The sequence below is a fragment of the Leucoraja erinacea genome, chromosome 4, assembly GCF_028641065.1.
Source record: "Leucoraja erinacea ecotype New England chromosome 4, Leri_hhj_1, whole genome shotgun sequence".
Taxonomy (NCBI): Eukaryota; Metazoa; Chordata; class Chondrichthyes; order Rajiformes; family Rajidae; genus Leucoraja; species Leucoraja erinaceus.
This window is the reverse complement of record NC_073380.1, coordinates 78,789,377-78,811,417: the sequence shown is the minus strand read 5'-3', so window position 1 is coordinate 78,811,417 and position 22,041 is coordinate 78,789,377. Positions and strand designations below refer to the sequence as shown.

The 22,041-nt window shown below is 42.5% G+C and overlaps 1 protein-coding gene across 2 annotated transcripts in view; it reads left to right on the top strand.

Annotated features, from left to right (window-relative positions):
• The window catches only part of samd12 (sterile alpha motif domain containing 12), a 120,359-nt gene extending 98,556 nt beyond the window's left edge, over positions 1 to 21,803 (top strand). The window contains exons 5-6 of one of the 2 annotated variants that reach the window (XM_055634600.1): positions 12,207 to 12,302; positions 16,055 to 21,803. In XM_055634600.1, coding sequence (XP_055490575.1) covers positions 12,207 to 12,302; positions 16,055 to 16,077 — 119 coding nt within the window. In that variant the 3' untranslated portion in view covers positions 16,078 to 21,803. Of the gene's footprint in view, positions 1 to 12,203; positions 12,303 to 16,054 lie in introns of both variants that reach the window. The other variant, XM_055634599.1, reaches the window with a different exon arrangement.
• The last annotated feature ends 238 nt before the right edge of the window (positions 21,804 to 22,041 follow it).

The window sequence follows — 22,041 nt, the reverse complement described above, 5'->3', positions numbered from 1 at the left end:
AAATTTGGAGGCTGATTTACGTAGAGAAGGAATAGGCGACTTTACTGGTCGAGACCTTTCTTCGGACCCTTTGTGAACATCGAAATGTCTGACGGTCCAATGCGGAGATGTTTGAAGAGAAGGCATCCATTCATACTTCATCTCAAAAGGAGAAACAAAGAACACTGCATTCATTTTTCATGCGGGTATCACTTTCCAAAAGGTATATTTTAAGTGCTGATCAACTACCTATCTTTTCTCATTTCACTTTTTAATATTTTGTATGAATATTTTTGCATGGAAGAAACTGCAGAAAATCTACCATATTATGTGTGAGCAGCCCGTTCTTATTCAGTGATACCATCCATGAAAGAATGCTACTTAATCATATACTTTACCCTGGACTTGCACGTATCATTTCAGATGGGCTAGGGAGGCTTGTGATGTTCATCGGCTCTACAGTTTGCAATTAATGATAGGAAACAAACTTCATTCCAATGTACATTTTAGGGTCAAAGTTCCCTTCGCCGTTTTAAGTGCATTAAATAAACTTGTCATAAAAATAACAGAAATCATATTTACTAATTTAAACTTACCTTTGGTAAATTTTCAATGTTTTGATTGAACTTTGTAATGTAACCAGCTTTTAAACACAAACTTTCCAGTTTTAACTTCTAACTGAAATATCGATGTTCTAAATAAGTCGAGCTATATCTGACTAAATTTAAAATTGGCGAGAAAGCGAACTATTATGCTCAGGTCTTCCAATGTATTCTTATTCGCCTCTGTAATAATTTGGGGGAAATAAAAAAGTTGACATGACAATTTAAACACAGACACAATCGTTAACTAACAATTCACACTTGTAAATATTGATGTAAATGCGAGGACAGAACTTGTGGGCGGAAAGTTCCAATGGTGAACAAAGTGACACAAAGGAAAGTCTAAGTATGGTTTTACTAAATATCTTTATAATAAGGCTTATTTGTGCAGCCGTTTTGAAAACTCGTGGATATCGGTTCCCACAATTCATCGCCACCCCCGCTGGACCCACGCTACCCCAGCTGGACCCACGCTACCCCAGCTGGGCTCACGCAACCCCCGTTAGGCCCACGCCACCCCCGCTGGGTCCACGCTACCCCAGCTGGATCCACGCCACCCCCGCTGGGTCCACGCCACCCCCGCTGGGCCCACGCCACCCCCGCTGGGCCCACGCCACCCCCGCTGCGCCCACGCCCCCCCCGCTGGGCCCCCGCCACCCCCGCCGGGCCCACGGCCCATGCCACCCCCGCTGGGCCCACGCCACCCCCGCTGGGCTCACGCCCCCCCCGCTGGGTCCACACCACCCCCGCTGGGCCCACACCACCCCCGCTGGGCGCACACCACCCTCGCTGGGCTCACGCCACCCCCGCTGGGCCCACGCCACCCCCGCTGGGTCCACGCCATCCCCCGCTGGGTCCACGCCACCCCTGCTGGGCCCACGCCACCTTCAACTCCCCCCCCCCCCCCCCCCCGGCCATCATTTTTCCGCAATTAGAATCCCCTGTCTGGACTCTTTCTATAAGGTGGCTCCTGTTAGGAATTGTTGGAAATTTAGCCTTTGTTCCTCGTGTTCCTGTGAGTTCAACAAGTAAGTGCCCCTTTAATGGCTCGATATCTCACCATCACTTCCATCTAAGATCACACGCATGGAGTCAGGGCTTGTATGTATTCCCAGGCCTCAAGGAGAGCACTGAACAAAAACCTGATTCAAATAAGCAACAAGGAATCAAGGAGTTCAGAAATATTTTAAGTCTAGTTTTATTTTAAAATCTTTACAACTTAATGTGTAAAATCATCCCCTTGTTTAGCTTTATCTTCCATACATTTGCACCTTTTGAGCAGTAATGTTGTGGGAACAATGTCTTTCTGGGACCTAAACACAAAATCCAGGCTGACAGTTTAGAGGAATAGTGGGAAGTGCTGCTCTATTGGAAGTGGCATATTTTGGATGCTAAACAGTTGTGTAGATTAATTCAATGATGCTGTCCAAAGCAGAATAGGGAGAGTCTTGAATGATATGCTTCTTATAAGGAGACAAAAACAATGCGCAGATCTCCAAGGATATGCTCGCCAATGAAGTACAGACTTATTGTAAGCCTTCCCTACTTTTATACTCCATCTCTTGCATTAAAGGTGGTATCAGAAAATGTGGATTGTAACCAAGAGCTTGATCAAATCGAATGTCCTTATTTGATACTCCCTTTGTAGAATGAATTACTCTTCCATGTTGCATTGAGATATTTACAATGTGGTTGCTATGACTCATAGGTTACACATTTGAAAGTGTGTTGCATTGTCTAGGTGTTAGTGTTATTTGTGGGAGCTTGCTGTGTACACTGTGGCTGCTGTGCTTCCGGTGGTTACTATAATTCTAATAAATAATTAATGGATTGGTGAGGGCTTTGGACCATCCCAGACATTATATGGATGCAACAAAGAAGTGAAATTGTGACAATTTTATTTGACTTTAAGCATGTTGGGATCTGATTTCGAATTCCATATTTACACAAAGGGCTTTATTTAGTTTGCAAATGCTCAGATTTTTTTCTAGCCAATCCTGACAAGAATATCACAAATGATGATTGCCCTGTGTCTCATGAAGTCTGGGACAGTGGGAACATCAGCTCCTTAAGTCAAATTTAGTTTTATATCCCTACCAGCTCATGGATGTTCTCTGTCGAGAACATTATTGTGTTTAGCTCTGGGCACCGTGTTATAGAAAATATGTTGTTAAGCTGGAAAGGGTGCAGAGAAGATTTACAAGGATGTTGGCAGGACACGAGGGCCTGAGCTCGGGCCTGAGCTCGGGCCTGAGAGGTTGAGTAGGCACGGACTCTATTCCTTGGAGCGCTGCAGGATGAGGGGTGATCCTAGAATGATGTACAAAATCATGAGAGGAATAGATCGGGTAGACGCACAGAGTCTCTTACCAATAGTTGGGAAATCGAGAACCAGATGACATAGGTTTAAGGTGAGGGGGGTAAAGATGTAATGGGAAACTGAGGGTAAAATCTTCACAGAAAGGGTGGTGCTGTATGGAACGAGCTGCCGATGGAGGTAGTTGAGGTAGGTACTATCGCAAACCCAGGGCCGGATTTGCGAATAAGCTTCACAAGATTAAGCCTTGGGCCTCGAGATCTAGGGGGGCCTCCAGCCAAGGTGTTTTTTTCCCAGAGTAAATAAAATACTGAGATAAAAAAAATTGGAGCGCTATCAGTGTTTCCACTTTGACGGAAATTATCCGAAATTCTGGTTCCGGCCGCTGGAAGTTTTGGGGGAAAAAAATTGAGACCATCCACACCTGCGCAGTTGTGGGAAGCCCGTGACGCAGTAGCAACGCAAAATGACGCTGTCTCTACGCGTGGGCGCAGTGGGCCCGGGCGGGATCAGCTCTCCATTTGCACCCCACACAATCACCTTGATGCCTCATGTCTACTCCAAGTCAGTATTGGAATATTGCGCTGCAAGAGTGCCCGTTTCTCCGGGCCAGGGGGGGGGGGCCTGCGGTGTCTGCGGTGCGGAGTCGGAGCCTCGCTGCGTGGGAGGGTGGGAGAGAGGGGGAGGGGAGAGAGGGAGAGAGATGGGGGGATTTGAGAGGGGAAAGGGGGGATTGAGACAGAGTGGAGAGAGAGAGGGGGGGGGGGGAGAGAGTAGAGAGGGGGGAGGGGGAGGGAGGCAGGGGGGAGAGAACAGTGGTGGGAGAGTGAGGGGGAAGGAGGAGAGGGAAGGGGGGATTATCTTTAGTGAGATTGCAAAATTAAGGTAGGTTTTAGAACAATTATATTTTCTCCTCCATATGAATAATATCAAACAATTGGAACTGCTTTATTTTCCTTGATAACAATACTGAATATATGAATATATGACAAATATGAATTCCATAGTTTGCGACTTTCATTTTGCATAATTTTTAATGTGCACACAGTCGAACAGTAACAGGCAATCAAATCAACACACACTTTCTAAAAAAAGGTTTTATTTACTGCAAAAACACAGTATTTTATTTGCAGTGTTTGCATGCTCCTTTATAACATTTTACATTACATTTTACAGGACAACTTGATTATTAAAACAACCTTGATTGGTAAATTGATTATTAAATCAACTCTTGATTTAAAAAAGATGTATACAACGATGATCCCAATCATCCCATTCCAACCACTCATTACTCTTCACTCAACCAAAATTATTTCTGAAATATTGGTCATAAATTTGATGCAAAAATGCTCCAAAATAAGGCTCCGAATGCACCAGAGAGTATCTAAAACCCCAGAGGCCCTTAAGTGGGCCCTGGACTCAGGCTGCAAGGGTCTTTCAGCTTCGGGCTTGTGATTTGCGCTGTGTGCACTTATTTCACAAAAATCTTTGTAATCCTGCCTTGCCACCCCCCTTTATGAAAAGCTTCGTACGGGCCTAATTAGTATGAATCATTCAACATGGGAAGCATTTTATGTTTGTTCCTATTTTATTTGATACTAGACCAAGTGCAGACCCGTTGGGTCTGTTCCCGGTTGCGATTTGGACCAGCCGATCTGTGGCTTCCGCCAGAGTGACAGAGCCGGACCGGGGGAGGGGGGGGGGGGAAGTGGAGGAGAGCCGGGCAGCAGCAGCAGTTATGGTCAAGCGGGGCACACGATGAGAAGGTGGCCAGCGGGAGGCGAAAAAATGACTGTGGTGGGGGGGGTTGAAAGATTTTATTAAAAATGTATACAGAAAAATGACTAAATTTAATGAGGAGTGGATTTGCGAATGTAAACATAAAATCGCTAGCGAAATGGTAAAAATCGCAGCGTTTTTGCGTCTGGTTTTTGCGGAGTAATGCATCAAAGGCAAAATCAAAATGACATACACCCACACACACACACACACACACAGACACAGAGTTTTAAAAGTATATAGAACAGTTCCTAATATTGAAGCTCTATCGCTTGCGGGTACCGCAAGGCAGTGCTGGGACCTCAGCTATTTACAATATACATCAATGATTTAGATGAAGGGATTCAAAGTAACATTGGCAAATTTGCAGATGACACAAAGCTGGGTGGCAGTGTGAACTGTGAGGAGGATACTATGAGAATCCTTGGTGACTTGGACAGGTTGGGTGAGTGTGCAGATGCATGGCAGATGCAGTTTAATGTGGATAAATGTGAGGTTATCCACTTTGGTAGCGAAAACAGGAAGGCAGATTATTATCTAAACGGTGTCGTTGGGAAAATGGGAAGTAAAACGGGATCTGGGGGTCCTTGTTCATCAGTCAATGAAAGTAAGCATGCAGGTACAGCAAGCAGTGAAGAAAGTGAATGGCGTGTTGGCCTTCATAACAAGAGGAGTTGAATATGGGAGCAAAGAGGTCCTTCTGCAGTGTACAGGGCTCTAGTGAGACCACACCTGGAGTCAGGCACGTGCCGTGAGTAATTACTCAAGGTAGGCAGTCAGTCGGCTTTTTTTTTTAAAATCTTAAACCGCACATGCGCAGATTGTTCCCTCCGTAAAAATAAAAAATAAAAATAAGTAACAATTCAATTTGCCCAAGGCTTCTAAATCTCCTTTATTTTTTAATTACTGAATGGGTGGGGGATGGAGGATGAAGACAGGTGGAGAGATTGTGGGAAAACGGGAGCACACCGGACAAGTTGAATTAGTTGTCATCTTATTGAATGACAATACTAATTCAAGGAACCAATTAGAGGGAGAGGTCCTTTCACAGCATGTGAAAAGTCTGTGCCAGGGGTTAAAGATGCGGGGAGGGCAGGAGTGTTGAGAAGGAGGGGGTCGGAGATCATGTCAGACTCACCGCTGCCACAGCGCTCCAGACACAGACAGCAGAACTGGCCGCCACTTCCGGGGAAGGAAGCTGCTCAGGTGACTGCGAGTGGCTGCCGAGACCCGACAGCAGAACTGGCTGCCACTTCAGCGCCTTCTGCCGGCCCTCTTACTTCTGGCAGTGCTCTCCGTCTGAACACCTCTCACCTGCCGCTCGCCAGCTTCACTCATGTCAGTTGGTTCCCGCAAATCCTTAAATTCCCACAGCCGAGTAACCTCAACCTTGATCGCGTTGTCAGAATTTAAGGATTTACGGGAAGCGGCTGACATGATTGAGGCCGGCATGTGGCAGGAGAGAGGTTTTCAGATGGAGAGCACTGCCAGAGGTGAGCAGGGGCTGGCAGAAGAGGCAGTTCGTTCCCGGGAGCCACTCGCAGCCACCCAAGCAAATTCACTCCCCGGCCACAATGTGGTGGCTCCGTGGCCGGAGCGTCGCAAGTGGGTTATTGGCCCCGATCCCCTCCTTCACAATGCTCCTGCCCTCCCCGCAACTTTACCCCAGGCCAGACTCCCCAAACACTGTGAAAGGAGCTTTCCCCCTCCCGGGAAATACGGTATTTAAAAACATAAAGCACCAAGAAATGTACTTATCACGTTATTGGTAGACAAACTCCATTCTTCGCTCTTTGTTTCCTAATAGACTCTTAAAATAATGACAATCCATATTTAAAAAACCCGCCAAGAAACTGGCGCTGCGCATGCACAGTAAGGCTGCTGCGCATGCGCAGTACAGCAAAGGCAGAATTTCAGTTGCCTTCAGACCCGCTTATCATTGAGGGCTTGAAGCAGCGCTGATGGCACGTGGGCTGCACAGACCTTCGCGTGTTGCAAGTGCTGCGGATGAAAGGCACGGAGAATTATGCCTACCTAAGAGATCGATCTCTTAGATAGGCATAATTCTCCCATGCCTTTACTATTTATATTTAATAATTACCATTTCATAATTTTAGTCAGGGTGGGCAGTGCCTACCTTGCCTACCCTGACGGCACGTGCCTGCCTGGAATATTGTGTGTAGTTTTGGTCCCCTAATTTGAGGAAGGACATTCTTGCTATTCAGGGAGTGCAGCGTAGGTTCACAAGGTTAATTCCTGGGATGAGGGACTGTCATATGCTGAGAGAATGGAGCGGCTGGGCTTGTATACTCCGGAGTTTAGAAGGATGAGGGGGAATCTTATTGAAACATATAGGATTATTAAGGGTTTGGACAGGCTAGAGGCAGGAAATATGTTCCCGATGTTGGGGGAGTCCAGAACCAGGGGCCACAGTTTAAGAATAAGGGGTAAGTCATTTAAAACTTTCCCCCACAGAGAGTTGTGAGTGTGGAATTCTCTGCCTCGGAGGGTGGTGGAGGCCGGTTCTCTGGATACTTTCAAGAGAGAGCTAGATAGGGCTCTTAAAGATAGCGGTCAGGGGATATGGAGAGAAGGCAGCAACGGGGTACTGATTGCGGATGATCAGCCATGATCACATTGAATGGCGATGCTGGCTCGAAGGGCCAAATGACCTACTATTGCACCTATTGTCTATTTGAAATGTTTCTATTAATTGTCCTGTCTTCCCATCATCTGAAACAAATACATTTTTGAATCTTTTTTTGGGACGCTAAAAATTGATTCTGTCCCAAAACTTCCAAAAGCAAGTCCAGATACTTTTTTGTGTAGGAAGGAACTGCAGGTGCTGGTTTAAACTGAAAATATACAAAATGCTGGAGTAACAGCGGGACAGACAGCAGCTCTTGAGGGAAGGAATGGGTGACGTTTCTTGTCAAGCCCCTACTTCAGGCAGAGAGTCCCGGGAAAATGGGATGCTTCCCATGACTCTCAGTCTGCAGAGGGCTCTCAACTCGAAACATGGCCCATTCCTTCTCTCCAAAAATGCTGCCTGTCCCACTGAGTTACTCCAGGTACTTTATTAATCTGTTTATTTTGATAAAGTCCCTGGATTTTATTTTCATTGCCAAAATAATTTGGTCGTCTTATGCCTGCCATGGCCTTTGTCCCTTTCATTGTGAACACTCAACTTATTTCAACGCATAAAATTACCATCAGCAAATAATTGTGAGATGGTTAGGAAGACAAACTGAAATTTTCAACACTCAAAAGGAGCATTGGAGAGGTAAAAAACATAAAGGAAACACCTTGAAATGGGAAATGTTAGAAAATCTCGCATCGCCTTGCGCCAGACGATATATTTCATTCTAGGTTATGAATTATGCAGTATATTTGAAATTCTAATTGTGCAGCATCACTTGTATTTGGTGTGCTATGGCATCCAGAGAAACAATCCAGCTAACTGATTGAATGATCTGAAAAAGGCTCTCAACCCGAAACGTCACCTATTCCTTTTCTCCAGAGATGCTGTCTGACCCGCTGACTTACTACAACATTTTGTGTCTAACTGATTGATTGGTTCAAGATAGTCCAATTAGACATTTAATTTCTCCATCTGTGCTGCGATTGTTTATCTAAGCATGTGATTAAGTTCAAATAGGTTTTCTCCAATAGTCAATAGTCAATAGTCAATTTAATTGTCATTTGGACCCCTTGAGGTCCAAACGAAATGCCGTTTCTGCAGCCATACATTACAAACAAATAGACCCCAGACACAACATAATTTACATTTTACATAAACATCCATCACATTGCTGTGATGGAAGGCCAAAAAAAACTTATCTCTCCACTGCACTCTCCCCCCCCGATGTCAGAGGGAAACTCAGCGGTTTGCAGCAGCATCTATGGAGCAGAAACAACATAATTTACATTTTACATAAACATCCATCACATTGCTGTGATGGAAGGCCAAAAAAAAACTTATCTCTCCACTGCACTCTCCCCCCCCGATGTCAGAGTACAACTTTTTGTGTCTAGCCACGCCGGGTGATGCGAGGTGATTGATTGATTCAGCCGCGCGGGGCGGTGAGATAGTCTTCGACCCCGCCATTAGACCGTTTTAAGGCGGCGGTCTCCCTCCATCTGTGCTGCGAGCCTCCTAATTTAAGCGGGCGGCGGCAGCGCAGCAGCAGCAGCGGCAGCGGCAGCGGCAGTAGCAGCGCTCCTCCACCGCTCCACCCGCTCCGGACTCGGCCAGCTCCACGACGGTGACGGTGAGTCGTCGGCACCAGAGTCCCCCGTCTTCTTCTGTTGGAGGCCGCACCTCCTTGCATCCAACGTTTGACTTTATCGTTTCACTTATCAAGATGCAGGAATATTTCATTTGAATGAAGATGGCAAGTTTTTTTATCATGATAATAAATGATTATGGCTTGATTATGTTGTACTAACAAAGCGTTATAAAATGATGTCAATGTAAAATGTGGATGTCAGGTGTTTGAAAATAATTCTCTTTAATCTGGAAATATCCAAACCTCCAACTAGGGATTTGATTAAATCTAACACCATATTATGTATTTGTGGCCAATTTATGAAATGCATCGAAAAGTCATTTGCAAATTTAAGATAGATTAGCTTCCCGAATGACAAATCATTTTAATAAAGTAGAAATACTTCAGTTTTCAATTTCCAACCAAATGTTGTTTTTGCACTTGTGTGGCATTGTATATTCCTCACATCGGTCTGAAGAAGGGTCTTGACCCGAAACGTCACCTATTCCTTCGCTCCATCGATGCTGCCTCAATCGATTGATCAATCCTTTCTCTTGATAATCTTCAGTTTATATGCATTATTCAACAGTAGACTTTGAAGTTTAGAATTTCAACAAAAGTCGGGGTTTTCTAAACCCTTGCACTCAGCCCCATGTCACAACACTTTTGTTTTTCTTCTCCCTGTGTAAAAACAAAAAAAATCTTTTCTTTTTAAGAGCTACTTCTTTGTCCTTTAAAATATATTGCTGGCCAACGTATAATTACAAAGATGTGTAAAATTGATGTTATGTTGGACAGTGAGTCAGATAATTATTTAACCAGTGAAAATTTGACATGTAAACACTAAAATGCCTTCAGTCACTTTCTGGCGAGGATGCGACTATTGTCCGAGTCGCGCCCTCGCCTCCCTCCTCATGGCCTACCAACTGGATTGGCGTGACCTTTCCTACCGGGACCGGACCAGAGCTTCAGCAGCAGTGGCGCAGCGCTGGATACATCGCGGAGCGGGCAAGGCCTTACCTGGGATCGCCGTTTCGAGCCCCGGAGTGTTGGGCCTGCTGCGTCGACATCGCCGAGCTGTGGTTGCGGATCATCCAGCGCGGGCGGCGCTGACTTCAACATCGCGGAGTCCTGGGACCCTTTGGCAGGGGTCACCAGCATGAATCTCTGCCCAGCGCGGCCTGTGGACTTCGGAAACCGTGGACTACGGTGGGAGGTGGAAGGTGGCCGATTCAGAGGTCCAGGCAGCTGAGGTTATTCTACCTTTCGGCGTCGGGGTTCCATCGTTCCCGGAGAGAGGGCCTGAACATCGGGTCGCCCGTAGCGGCAACTGTGGAGGGCTCGGGAGGCCCCGACCAGGGGTGAACATTGGGGAACATCAGTGAGTAGATTGACTGAACTTTGGTTCCTTCCCTCACAGTGGGGAACTTTGGTGCCGCTGTGGGGATGTTTGTGTTGTGGACTACCGTGTTCTGGGTTTTTGTGTTTTTTTATTTGTATGACTGTAAGGAAAATAGCATTTCATTGTTTCTTAATTGAAGACAATGACAATAAACTGAATCAAATCAAAATCAATAAAAGTTTGACGTACACAATTTGCGCTAGATGTTGAGCAAATCTCCAGTAGACATGTGACACCAAGATACAGGTAGCAGAAATGTACATGGTAACCCAGCAAAAAGAGTTGCTGGAACCCCAGGAAATTGCTACAAATTATCTAAGTTTCTTTTGAGGTTTCAGTGTTTCTTCCAAAATTTTATGAAGAATAATTTGAATTCTCAGTGGAAATTACCCAAACAAAAAAGAAGTAATATTGATTCAAGCATCAGATGAGGTGGATACAGCGACTCTGCTACTTTGAATAGATATTTCCCTGTGTAGCATACTAATGCAGTTTTGTTTTAAACCAGTTTCACCTCAGAAAAATACTATTAAAGAAAAGGATGTTTTTTTTATTTTAAATAAATCCAGTAAAAATGCAGAAAGAACCAAAATAAAACTAATTATTCTGCTTCCTACACTGGCACCGCTTTTGCAAATTGTTTCCCTTCTACCAAAACTTTAATGTTCAACTTCTGTAAAGATTTGCATGTTTTTGTGCAGTGAGCAGCATGCACTTGTTGTCCTATCTGTACTGTTTAAGAATTACTGTAGAATCTTGTAGAATAAGTAGACTTTGGAAAAATGTTGTGAATGCTTTGATCATGTTTTGATTATATATTTTATAATATGTATGTGGATGGAACTGCACGTGCTTTGAATGAACTGCCTTTATTGCCCAGGAAAAAGCACTTATTAAAAACATTTTTAATCTTAATATAAATGGGGGACCTATCTGACATGTAGAAGTACTGACGGACCCAGAAAACTAGATTTGCTTTAAATATATATGATTCCCCACCAATACATAATATGTGGTTAGATTCCTTAGTTGGAGGTTTGAATATCTCCAGACTAAAAATAATAAATATATATACTGGTCCCTGGATGCACAATTTCATCATTAATGACTTGTGTTAAGAATCCTCCTTCGGTAAAGTAAAGCCCATGGTAAACCTGTCATACCTTGCAGTATCTTCCCTGTCCTTGGGTTTGTCTGGGTTGCCAACTGTAGAGGCACAGGATGTTTAATCGTGTGATATTCTAAACACATCTTATCTCACCGTTCAGTTTCAGTTTAGTTTATTGTCACGTGCATCGAAGTACAGTGATAATCTTTTGTTATGTGCTAACCAGTCAGCAGAAAGAATTCATGGTTTCAATTGAGCCATTTCAATCGAACATGATTTCAATCGAGCCATTTACAGTGTATAGAAACATAATAAGGGAATAACGTTTAGTGCAAAGTAAAGCTAATAAAATCCGATCAAAGATAGTCTGAGGGTCAACATTGAGGTAGATAGTAGTTCAGGACTGCTCTCTAGTTGCGGTTGGATGATTCAGTTGCCTGATAACAGCTGGGAAGAAACTGTCCCTGAACCTGGAGGTGCGCGTTTGCACACTTCTCTACCTTTGCACAATGGGAGAGGGGAGAAGAGGCCAAGGTGCGACTCGTCCTTGATTATGCTGCTGGCCTTGCCGAGGCAGCATGCGGTATAAATGGAGTCAATGGAAGCGAGATTGGTTTGTGTGACTGTCTGGGCTGTGTCCACAACTCGCTGTAATTTCTTGTGGAACATTATGTTGGATTGCAAATGTTTTTGCCAATTGTAAAAGTTAAAACCCTGCAGTTGAGCATACTCACTTGTGGTCATCCAGCAGGTATAGTGCAACAGACGGCAAGAACCAGGAAACCTGCTGTTAGTGTGCAAAAGAGAGAACCCGGGGAACCTGAAGACAGAGGAGCAACTCGCAGAGGTGAGAGGAACTTTTGACAAAATAAGAATTCACTGAAATTCTGTGGCTAACAATCCATAATCTCAAAACCCAACAATGGTCGATCTTAATTAATAATAACTGGTCGATCTTAATTAATAATAATGGATGTAAGATATCCTGCTGCAATGTTAATTCTATAAACCATAACCAGTATCACTTTGCACTTCACAAGAATGGTCAAGGCTTCCCTGTCACCTACATTGTTACAGGCTCAAGATGAGTTGTCTCTTGTAGACTGGTAGATGGACTCTGAAAGAGACAACTGGTGATATAGTTTAGAGCTAATCTGTACTTGAATTTCAAGGATCAACGGGGCTGTTCAAACTGACTTTAACTAAACCACAAAGGGCCGTAATCTTGTGTTTGAGGTACTTCCCAAGCATATCACTGTAAACTCTTTCCAAACCATTCCCTGAGATGATATTTATTGTCAAAAATAGTTTATCTCCATTTTTTCATTTATACCAACTCCTTTGCAATGAAGTTGTAATAACCTGAATTCTGAAAGTGTTTTGCTTAAGAACGTTGCTCCTCCCTTCCTACTTGCGCCAGTGAGAATCCATGCTTTCCATTTCCAGATACTGCGTGGTCCAAACAAAATGAAATTGTGGTGATTACCCGCACTATGCTCACTTGGTCACCTTTCAGGGACTGTTGCATTCTCATTCCAGTCAATTGGACCAGAAACATCACTGTGCAGGAGTAGGCCATCGGCCCTTCGAGCCTGCACGCATCATGGGACATGTGGGAAAACCCCTCATCCCCTTAGCCAAGTCACACTCCCCTTAAATATAGCCAATGAACTGGCCTCAACTACCCTCTGAAGCAGAGAGTTCCAGAGATTCACCACTCTCTGCGTGAAAAAAGTTCTTCTCATCTGGGGTTTAAAGGATTTTCCCCTTTATCCTTAAGCTGTGACCCCTTGTCCTGGACTTCCCTAACATCGAGGGTACTGATCTGTGGATTTTGTAATCTATAAGATCTCCATCAATCTTCACATTCTGAGATATAAACCAAGGTTTGAAGGGTCCGAATGGCCTACCGTCTCTGCACTCCCTCTGGCATAATGTCCTTCCTCAGATTTGGAGACCAAAACTGTACGCAATACTAGTTGTCTATGACAATGCAGTAGATTCTGCTCCTATTCAAATCCTTTTGATGAAAGCTACTACCATTCGCTTTCTTTATGCTGCACCTGCATGCCAAAAAAGCTCCAGTCTCGCCCTACTTTCCCCGGCATTTGAAATATGTGGGAAAACCTCATCCAGAAGTCCTCTAACACACCTGAAAAGCAATATGAAAAAGCCCAAACATTGAGTTGGGCCGAAACTCTTTATATCACTGAAGGACAGTACCCTACCTTGGCATGTGTTTAGAATCATTGGGTAGATAATAATTGGCACCATTTAGATAATAATCTTCCTTCCTGTTTTTGCTATCAAAGTGGATAACCTCACATTTATCCACATTAAAATGCATCTGTCACTCACTCAACCTGTCCAAGTCACCCTGCATTCTCATAGCATCCTCCTCACAGTTCACACTGCCACCCAGCAGCAGTGGATTCAACTCGGAAATGCCAGCTGTAGGTACTCGGGGTTATTTGTTTTACTCGTGGACATTTTTCAACATGTTGAAAAAACTTCCCGACTTACCTGATGCCCCGAGTACCTACGGCCGGCATTACGAGCCGCTATGAAATATCTACGGACTCGCTACGGACTCGCTACAGACATTCTCCGAGTTTGAATCAAGGGGAAAACTCGGGAGAATTCGTGAGTAACTCAGGAAAGTGGGACAGGGGCTTAGCAGTCCAAGATCCCTTTTCACATCTATGCTTCTTATGGTCTTGCAATTTACTATATAATTTCTCTTTGTATTTGACCTCCTCAAGTGCAACATCTCAAACCTGCGTGACCAAGCGCAGGCTCGGCGATCATTTCACTGAACACCTCCACTCAGTCCGTCGTAACCTACCTGATCTCCCGGTGGCTCAGAACTTCAACTTCTCCCCCCCATTACCAATCTGACCTTTCTGTCCAAGTGCAAATTGGAGGAACAGCAACTCATAATTTGCTTGGGTAGTTTACACCCCAGCAGTATGAACATTGACTTAACTAACTTAAGATAGCCCTTACTTTCTCTCTCCTTCCCCTTCCCAGTTCTCCCACTAGTCTTACTGTCTCTGCCTACATTCTATCTTTGTCCCACCCCCTCCCCTGACATCAGTCTGAAGAAGGGCCTCGAACTGAAACGTCGCCCATTCCTCTCCAGTGATGCTGCCTCACCTGCTGAGTTACTCCAGATTTTTGTGTCTACCTCTGATTAAACTATCTACCATTTATCTGCCCATATCTCAAATTGAAAATCGTGATCTTATTAAAACTGGAGCATTGTTAAGGGGCTGAGTGGCCTATGCCTGCTACTAATCCACATAGAGTCAGATTTGGATGGATGACATCCGAGTTGGCCAGTACTGACGACATCTGGGAGATTGGTTGTAACAAAAATGAACTGCAGACACTGGTCTATACCTTAGATGGGCACTAAATGCTGGCGTAACTCCAGCAAATGGTTCAGCAAAGAGCTTTGTTTTGCTGCATGTTATATAATCAAATCAGATAACACTGTACATTAATACATTCAAGCCATACTCGAGTACAGTAGGAAGAGCAAATGGGAAGATGTTGCTTGGAAATGGAAAATGGATAGGTGACGTTTCCATTCCACTCCAGAAAACACGACACAAATCAAAGATGTGAAAAATAAATACAAAAGTAAACCAGCATCTGCAGTTCCTTCCGACACAAAAATTGTTAGTGTTTAAAGTGAACTGCAGTCTGTAGGAAGTTAGTAATGGTGTAATTGTGTGAATAGAAAAAAGGCAAGTGGAGTTTAACTCCGTTGACGAGACTGAAGAAGGGTCTCGACCCAAATAATTGCAAGTGCTGGACAGGTAACATCTGCAGAGAACCACATTTAACACATTAGGCCAATGAACTTCCACATTCTCAGAATGTGGCCGTCTATACGCTGGATTAACTAAATACAGATTGTACAACTTCTTTGTAAAACACCTCTGTTCAGTGACATTTTAAACTTTCAGTTGCTCTTCAATTTAATACCCCATCCCAATCCCACTCTGTCTTTAGTCTCCTAAAATAATTTCAGCAAAGCCTGGCACACACTCAAGCAACATACTTTTTCCAGGTACAGCACAGCCTTTGCAACTTCAGTCAAGCAATCTCTCCAAAGATGGACACAAAATGCTGGAGTAACTCAGCGGATCAGGCAGCATCTCTGGATAGAAGGAATGAATAACGTTTCTGATCGAGACCCTTCTTCAGACCAAGAAGTCATCAGTCTGAAGAAGGGTCTCGACCCAAAATCTACCCATTGGCCCCTCCTTATCTGGATCCACATATTACAAGCCAGGTCCTGCTGCCTTCCCCCCTCATTATAGGCTATCTCTCCTTGACACTCTCGGTCCTGATGCAGAGTCTCAATCTGAAACATTGCCTCTCCCTTTGCCTCCATAATGCTGCCTGACCTCCTGAATTCACCCAGAGAACTTATTTTCACGATTTGTGTTTTCTGCAGTACTTGGAATATTTTTCTTCCAAGTGCCATACCAATGCAGGTTGTCACATTACTATTGAGTTCAGCTCTAGCGTTCCATTCTGCCATGTTCTGTGCCTGGATGTGACTTCATTTTTCTTTCCTTCCTCCAGCCTCTCTGGGCAACTCGCTGTAAGGTCCAGTTTTCGAAGCTCGTGTTTCGAATTGTTGGCACAAGGACAGAAAGCTGTGGCTTTCCATTCTCGGCTTCCACTGCGGGATGGTAACTCCGGAGTGCTGGAAAACCACTATCCTGAGCAACTCTTCCAGAAGCTTTTGAGAACTGGTGGAATTTGGGACCCAAATGTACATCATCATTTAAATTATTCAGCTCTTCAACACTCGAGAAGACTCATTAACAATCTCAGTTATTTAACAGTTGATCTTTTTAAGCCAATTAGATACCTAACAAAACTGCGTTGATTATCCGTTGGTGTTGTGTGATAATGGTTCAGTTAGTGTGAGGTTCAAAACTCGTTTGGCACCCTTAAGTTCTTCCTTATGCCAGAAGTCAATGCTTCTTTTAGAAACAAAAAAGAACATAGAAATGAATTACTGTAATGACTGTGAAATAAATACCGACCAATGTAAAGAACACACAGGGAAGAGGACAGTAGCTCTCACCTTTACACCTGCAGCATGATGGTTGGCGTGATGAACTGAAAATGATACCATCCACCACATTCAGTTTTTCATCGGACTTGCAATTGCTATTATACCACTTTGCATTATTTTGCAAGCTTCTAAGTTGCAAGATGCAAGAACTTTCAGAAAGTGGATTCATGTTCATAGTATTAATACAAAAAATTGTTGTTCCTCCCCTGTGCTTCCTTCCTCCTTTACACTCTCCAGAAATCCGTCATATTAACCTAGCCACTAAATCTCATGAAGGGTCTGGGAATGCAAGCAGAATTAGAAACCCTTTGAATTTACACTGATAGTTACTTACAACAACGAACAAAAACTTTAATGTAAAAATTAGTTAGACATTTCTTTCAGTTATACTTTGTGAAAAGGATGTGTTGATCTGCAACTATGTTATCCAACAAATGTAGAAGAGGTAAATACTATTAATTTTTGTTAAAATGCTTCCTGCAGATTGTTAAGACTGTAAAATACACAATCTAGTGTTATAATCCAATATTTAAATATCTAAATGTGATTTTTAATTTACTCAACTGAAAATTGTTAAGAGTAGTGTTGCTACTGAAAACCAAACTGTAAAGGGCCTGCCCACCGAGGTAATTTTTTCGGCGGCTGTCACAGTCATAGCAGGTTCTCCAAAAAAACGGCGACTGGACCCCCCCACGACAATGTCTACGACACCCTTCCACCTAGCCGACAACCGGTGACCCATTAGGAAGTCCACCTATGATCACACCTACGACAACCAAAGTCAACCTACGTCCCCAAGCTACGACAAGGTACGACCCTGTCGGCGACAACTGAAGACAAAGGCAGACAATTCAGTTGCTGGTACCTCTCGCCGGTTGACATAGGTTGATATAGGTAGTCACCAATGGAATTCACTGAAGTCAGCACCCAGCGACAACCAACGTCACCTGGCGACAACCTGCGTCATCCTGGTAACAACCTACATCAGCACCTACAACAGGAGAAGACAAGTCACGTCAAGCCCAGTCGCCAATACGTTTTGAACATTTCAAAATCCACCTGTAGTCGCTGAAAAAATCGCCTGTGGGAAAGGGGCTTAACTCACCCAATCTGGTGTTACAATCCAAGATTTAAATATATGTGATTTTTAACTTGCTCCACAGTCTAAAGGTAAGATCTAGCCTTTGGATTTACTTTATGTGATTTTAATATTTCAGATGAACTCAGCTTGCAATCTGTATGATTCAAGTATTTTTTATTATATTACAGTTCTACTTGTTTTTCTCTGATTTTTTTTATTCACTACAATATAATCTGCATGTGGTAATTTGCATATGGGTGCCCAGCCCCACCCCTAAGTATTGACCTTCAATACATTTGTTTTAAATTTATTGACTTGTTCGGAAATTGTCCAAATCACAGGAGAAAGAGCAGAGATAGAAGTAGGTACTCAAGTTGTCAGGACATGATGAGTGGTGTTCACAAGGTTCTATGTGGAGACTGGAATTAATGAATACACATGTGAATTGGATAATGGATGGAGAGACACATGCTCATATACCAATGATACAAAGATAGACAAGATTGTAACCATTTCAGACGATGCATTAAATGACAAATATTATTCATATATAATATAATAATATATAAATATTATTCATAAATGGCAAAACTGTGGTATCTAGATAATTTCATTAAATTGCCATGGATAATTTCAGTGGAACATTGGCCTTTGCATCCAAAGAAGTAAATTGCAGAGGGATAACTTTACCACAATAACGCAAAGCCTACACCCGGAGCTTTTCTGAACAACACACCTTCAAAAGCATATTTGATCACAGAAAAATACATTCTTTTTAAAAGTCCTAGGTGTTTCACGAGTGTCATTGGCCAACATTTCTACATGCAAAGGATTGTTTAGAACTCGTTCACAAAGGTGCATGGATGCCGGGTCAAGTCCGAATTTTAAATATGAGTGGTGAATTTGTGTTGCTCAAATCTTTATACCATTGATTAATAGGCAGGTATGTGGAGGTTAATTACCCTCATTTTGTTCCTATATTCCTTTGATCTCTTGTCTATACAAGTAATACAATGTGGGCCAGGAAGCACATCCTAAATAAAATGCATTTGGCAGATTCTATTGGCAATTAGTACTATTAAGTTCTACTTTTTTAATTTTGAAGTGAACCTCCAGGTTCATGTTAATTTTTTTTTTAAATGGGAATTATTAAACAAGATAGTGCTGCTTACCACTGAAAATAATGAGAATCTTTCCTGTTCTTTCTTTCCATTCACTTGGTCCTCGTGTCAAATTCAGCAGATACACAGGCATTTTATTTTTAGGATCGTTACACTTTGTACAAAAATGACACTGATCCCTGTCAAATGTTTTGCACAAAAAAAAATGGATTGTCTGGGGAAAATGATTTTAGCAGGTGTAATTTCCATATATGTAAATAATGGTATGCACAGTTAAATCACTGGTGTACTTTAAATCATCCTTTGAAGATATACTCATATTCGAGTGAAGTCTGCAGAGCTGCATTCTTAATCACTGAAGAATTGTTATCGTTCAGCTGCATGTGAATATACTACTTTTGAACAACCTTTCTGAATGCAAAGTCATATCAGAAATGATTAAGACCAGCAATTTTTACCTGCTGTTTGTGAAATTCTTTAGCCAGGTATGCATAAATCATGGTTCAATGTCAATAGGAAAGATTAAGGAAGCTAAATCCAAAAGAATAACTATTAAGTAGGCAAAACATTTTTCGGTGGCGCAGCGGTAGAGTTGCTGCCTTACAGCGCTTACAGCGCTTGCAGCGCCAGAGACCTGGGTTCGATCCCGACTACGGGTGATGTCTGTATGGAGTTTGTACGTTCTCCCCGTGACCTGCGTGGGTTTTCTCCGGGATCTTCGGTTTCCTCCCACACTCCAAAGACATGCAGGTGTGTAGGTTAATTGGTTTGGTAAATGTAAAAATTGTCCCTGGTGTGTGTAGGATAGTGTTAATGTGTGGGGATCACTGGTCGGCGCGGACCCGGTGGGCCGAAGTGCCTGTTTCCACGCTGTATCTCTAAACTAAGCTAAATTTAAATTGTGAACATTCATTCCGAAGTTAATAGTTTACCTTGCATGCAAGTGAAATGACTGTTCTTGACATAACACATCTGGTAAACATGTTGGCATTAGACTTGAGCTATGAAACATCCCTTGTTCTGCATTTGTTCTGAATGGAGATGGCTAATCAATACAGGGGTGCATCTTGGAGATCTCCAGAGCTAAACAGCAAAATCAGTTACTTGTGATCACTCAGTAATATGTTCTGATGATATGTTACCTGTTAGCACAAGTTAGCATGAGTCACGACTCGTAATTTATTTTTACCTAGAAGTTGAATTAGATTCAACAAAGTGATTTTGAAAGTTGCTGAATATCATTTTTGTCCATCTACAGTTTGCAAAAATTGTAATCCTTTGAATTTTCACTAACCGCCCGCCCCATCCCGAACAAAAATAGAAAAGGAATGTGCACAAATTTAATTTAAATTTTTGTTTGAAATGGACAGCCTAGTAAAAATTACATAATACCACCACACTCAAGAACTTTTATTTCAAACCTGCGAACATGGACTGAAAAGTTAAATTGAAGAAAATTGGTAATTAAATTCAGAACTAAATTTTCCCCATCTCATCTGCTTCTTAGTCATTTCCTCTGCATCCACTCCCTGTTATCACCACTTCTGCTGTCTTCACATTTTCCTGGTCTCCTTATCCACTAAATTTAAAGTAAATCTAAGTGACCTCCGTGTCCTGTTAGTATCAGTGCTGTTAACATAATGGGGACTAAGTGTTTATTAGAACCTCTTCTCTCAACACTTAACAGGTTCTACATTATTTTTTACACATTTGCACTTGTGAAAAAGATTCTGCAATAATTGTGGTTTCCCTTCGTACAATCATTTCTAAACTTTTTTATTTCTAAATTTGCAGTACACTGACTGAACAAATGAAATTAAAAAATGTTTTGTTATCTTGGATTGCAAGTGGTTTCTAGGTTTTCTACCAATTGTTTTCACTATTCTCTCTAACAGTAAATTGCCATGGTCAAGAAAAACAATGCTTTGGAATAATTACCAAGCCGTAATCAAAGAGCCAAACCTAATTTGAGGAAGGACATCCTTGTGATTGAGGCAGTGCAGCGAAGGTTCACGAGATTGATCCCTGGGATGGTGGGACTGTCATATGAGGAAAGATTGGAAAGACTAGGCTTGTATTCACTGGAGTTTAGAAGGATGAGGGAGGATCTTATAGATACATATAAAATTATAAAAGAACTGGACAAGCTAGATGCAGAAAGAATGTTCCCAATGTTGGGCGAGTCCAGAACCAGGGACCACAGTCTTAGAATAAAGGGAAGGCCATTTAAGACTGAGGTGAGAAAAAATGTTTTCACCCAGAGAGTTGTGAATTTGTGGAATTCCCTGCCACAGAGGGCAGTGGAGGCCAAATCACTGGATGGATTTAAGAGAGAGTTAGATAGAGCTCTATGGGCTAGTGGAATCAAGGGATATGGGGAGAAGGCAGGCACGGGTTATTGATTGGGGACGATCAGCCATGATCACAATGAATGGCGGTGCTGGCTCGAAGGGCCGAATAGCCTCTTCCTGCACCTATTTTCTATGTTTTGCTCAAGTACTTTGTAATAGTCATCTACATGTAGGAGGAGTTCCATAAAATTGGTGGTAGCAGTTTGACTTTTCTCTATGGTGTGTCAGAGCAGATGTGGGCAGAAACATCAAAAGATTATAATCATAGCCAATTTAACGAAAATATACATTTTATTTCTAGAATGACAAACTGCGTTTTTGTGCACAAGGACATTCCATTATGCTTCAGACTGTTTTTACAATAAAGTTTTGCTAACGCCAATTGTTAATATTACAAACACCTTGTGTTTTCCTGTACAACTGGAAAACTCTGTAATCTAATTAAGAATTGTTTTGCTCTGAATAAATGTCTTCATTCGAACAAACAGATTTAAAACACTGTGGTGCAATCTATCCAATTCTTTGACTTGCAACTAGACAAACTATGTGTGAACTGAAAAGTAATGCCATAGCTCAGTGAAGCTTTGGGAATAGAAACTTAACCTGAAAGAATTTTGGATGAAGAAAGATGAACTGTCTATTTATGCATGTATAAAAATGTGATGTTCACAATAAAGATGTATTGATTATAGTATTTATGATTAGCATCAGTAGTTCTTGTTGATTGCCTGCAATTTAATATTGTAAATGCATTTTCCAGAGTACAAAATATTTTAATATTTATTTTGAGATGTATTAAACAGTAATTTCAAGTAAAGTAGGGTTATTCATTCAGACCGTGATTTGTTCTTTTCTTATCATACATTACACTTGTCATTCATATTCCCACCCTCTTCAGTGAAAACAGAAGTATCCCTTTATGACTGCGCCCT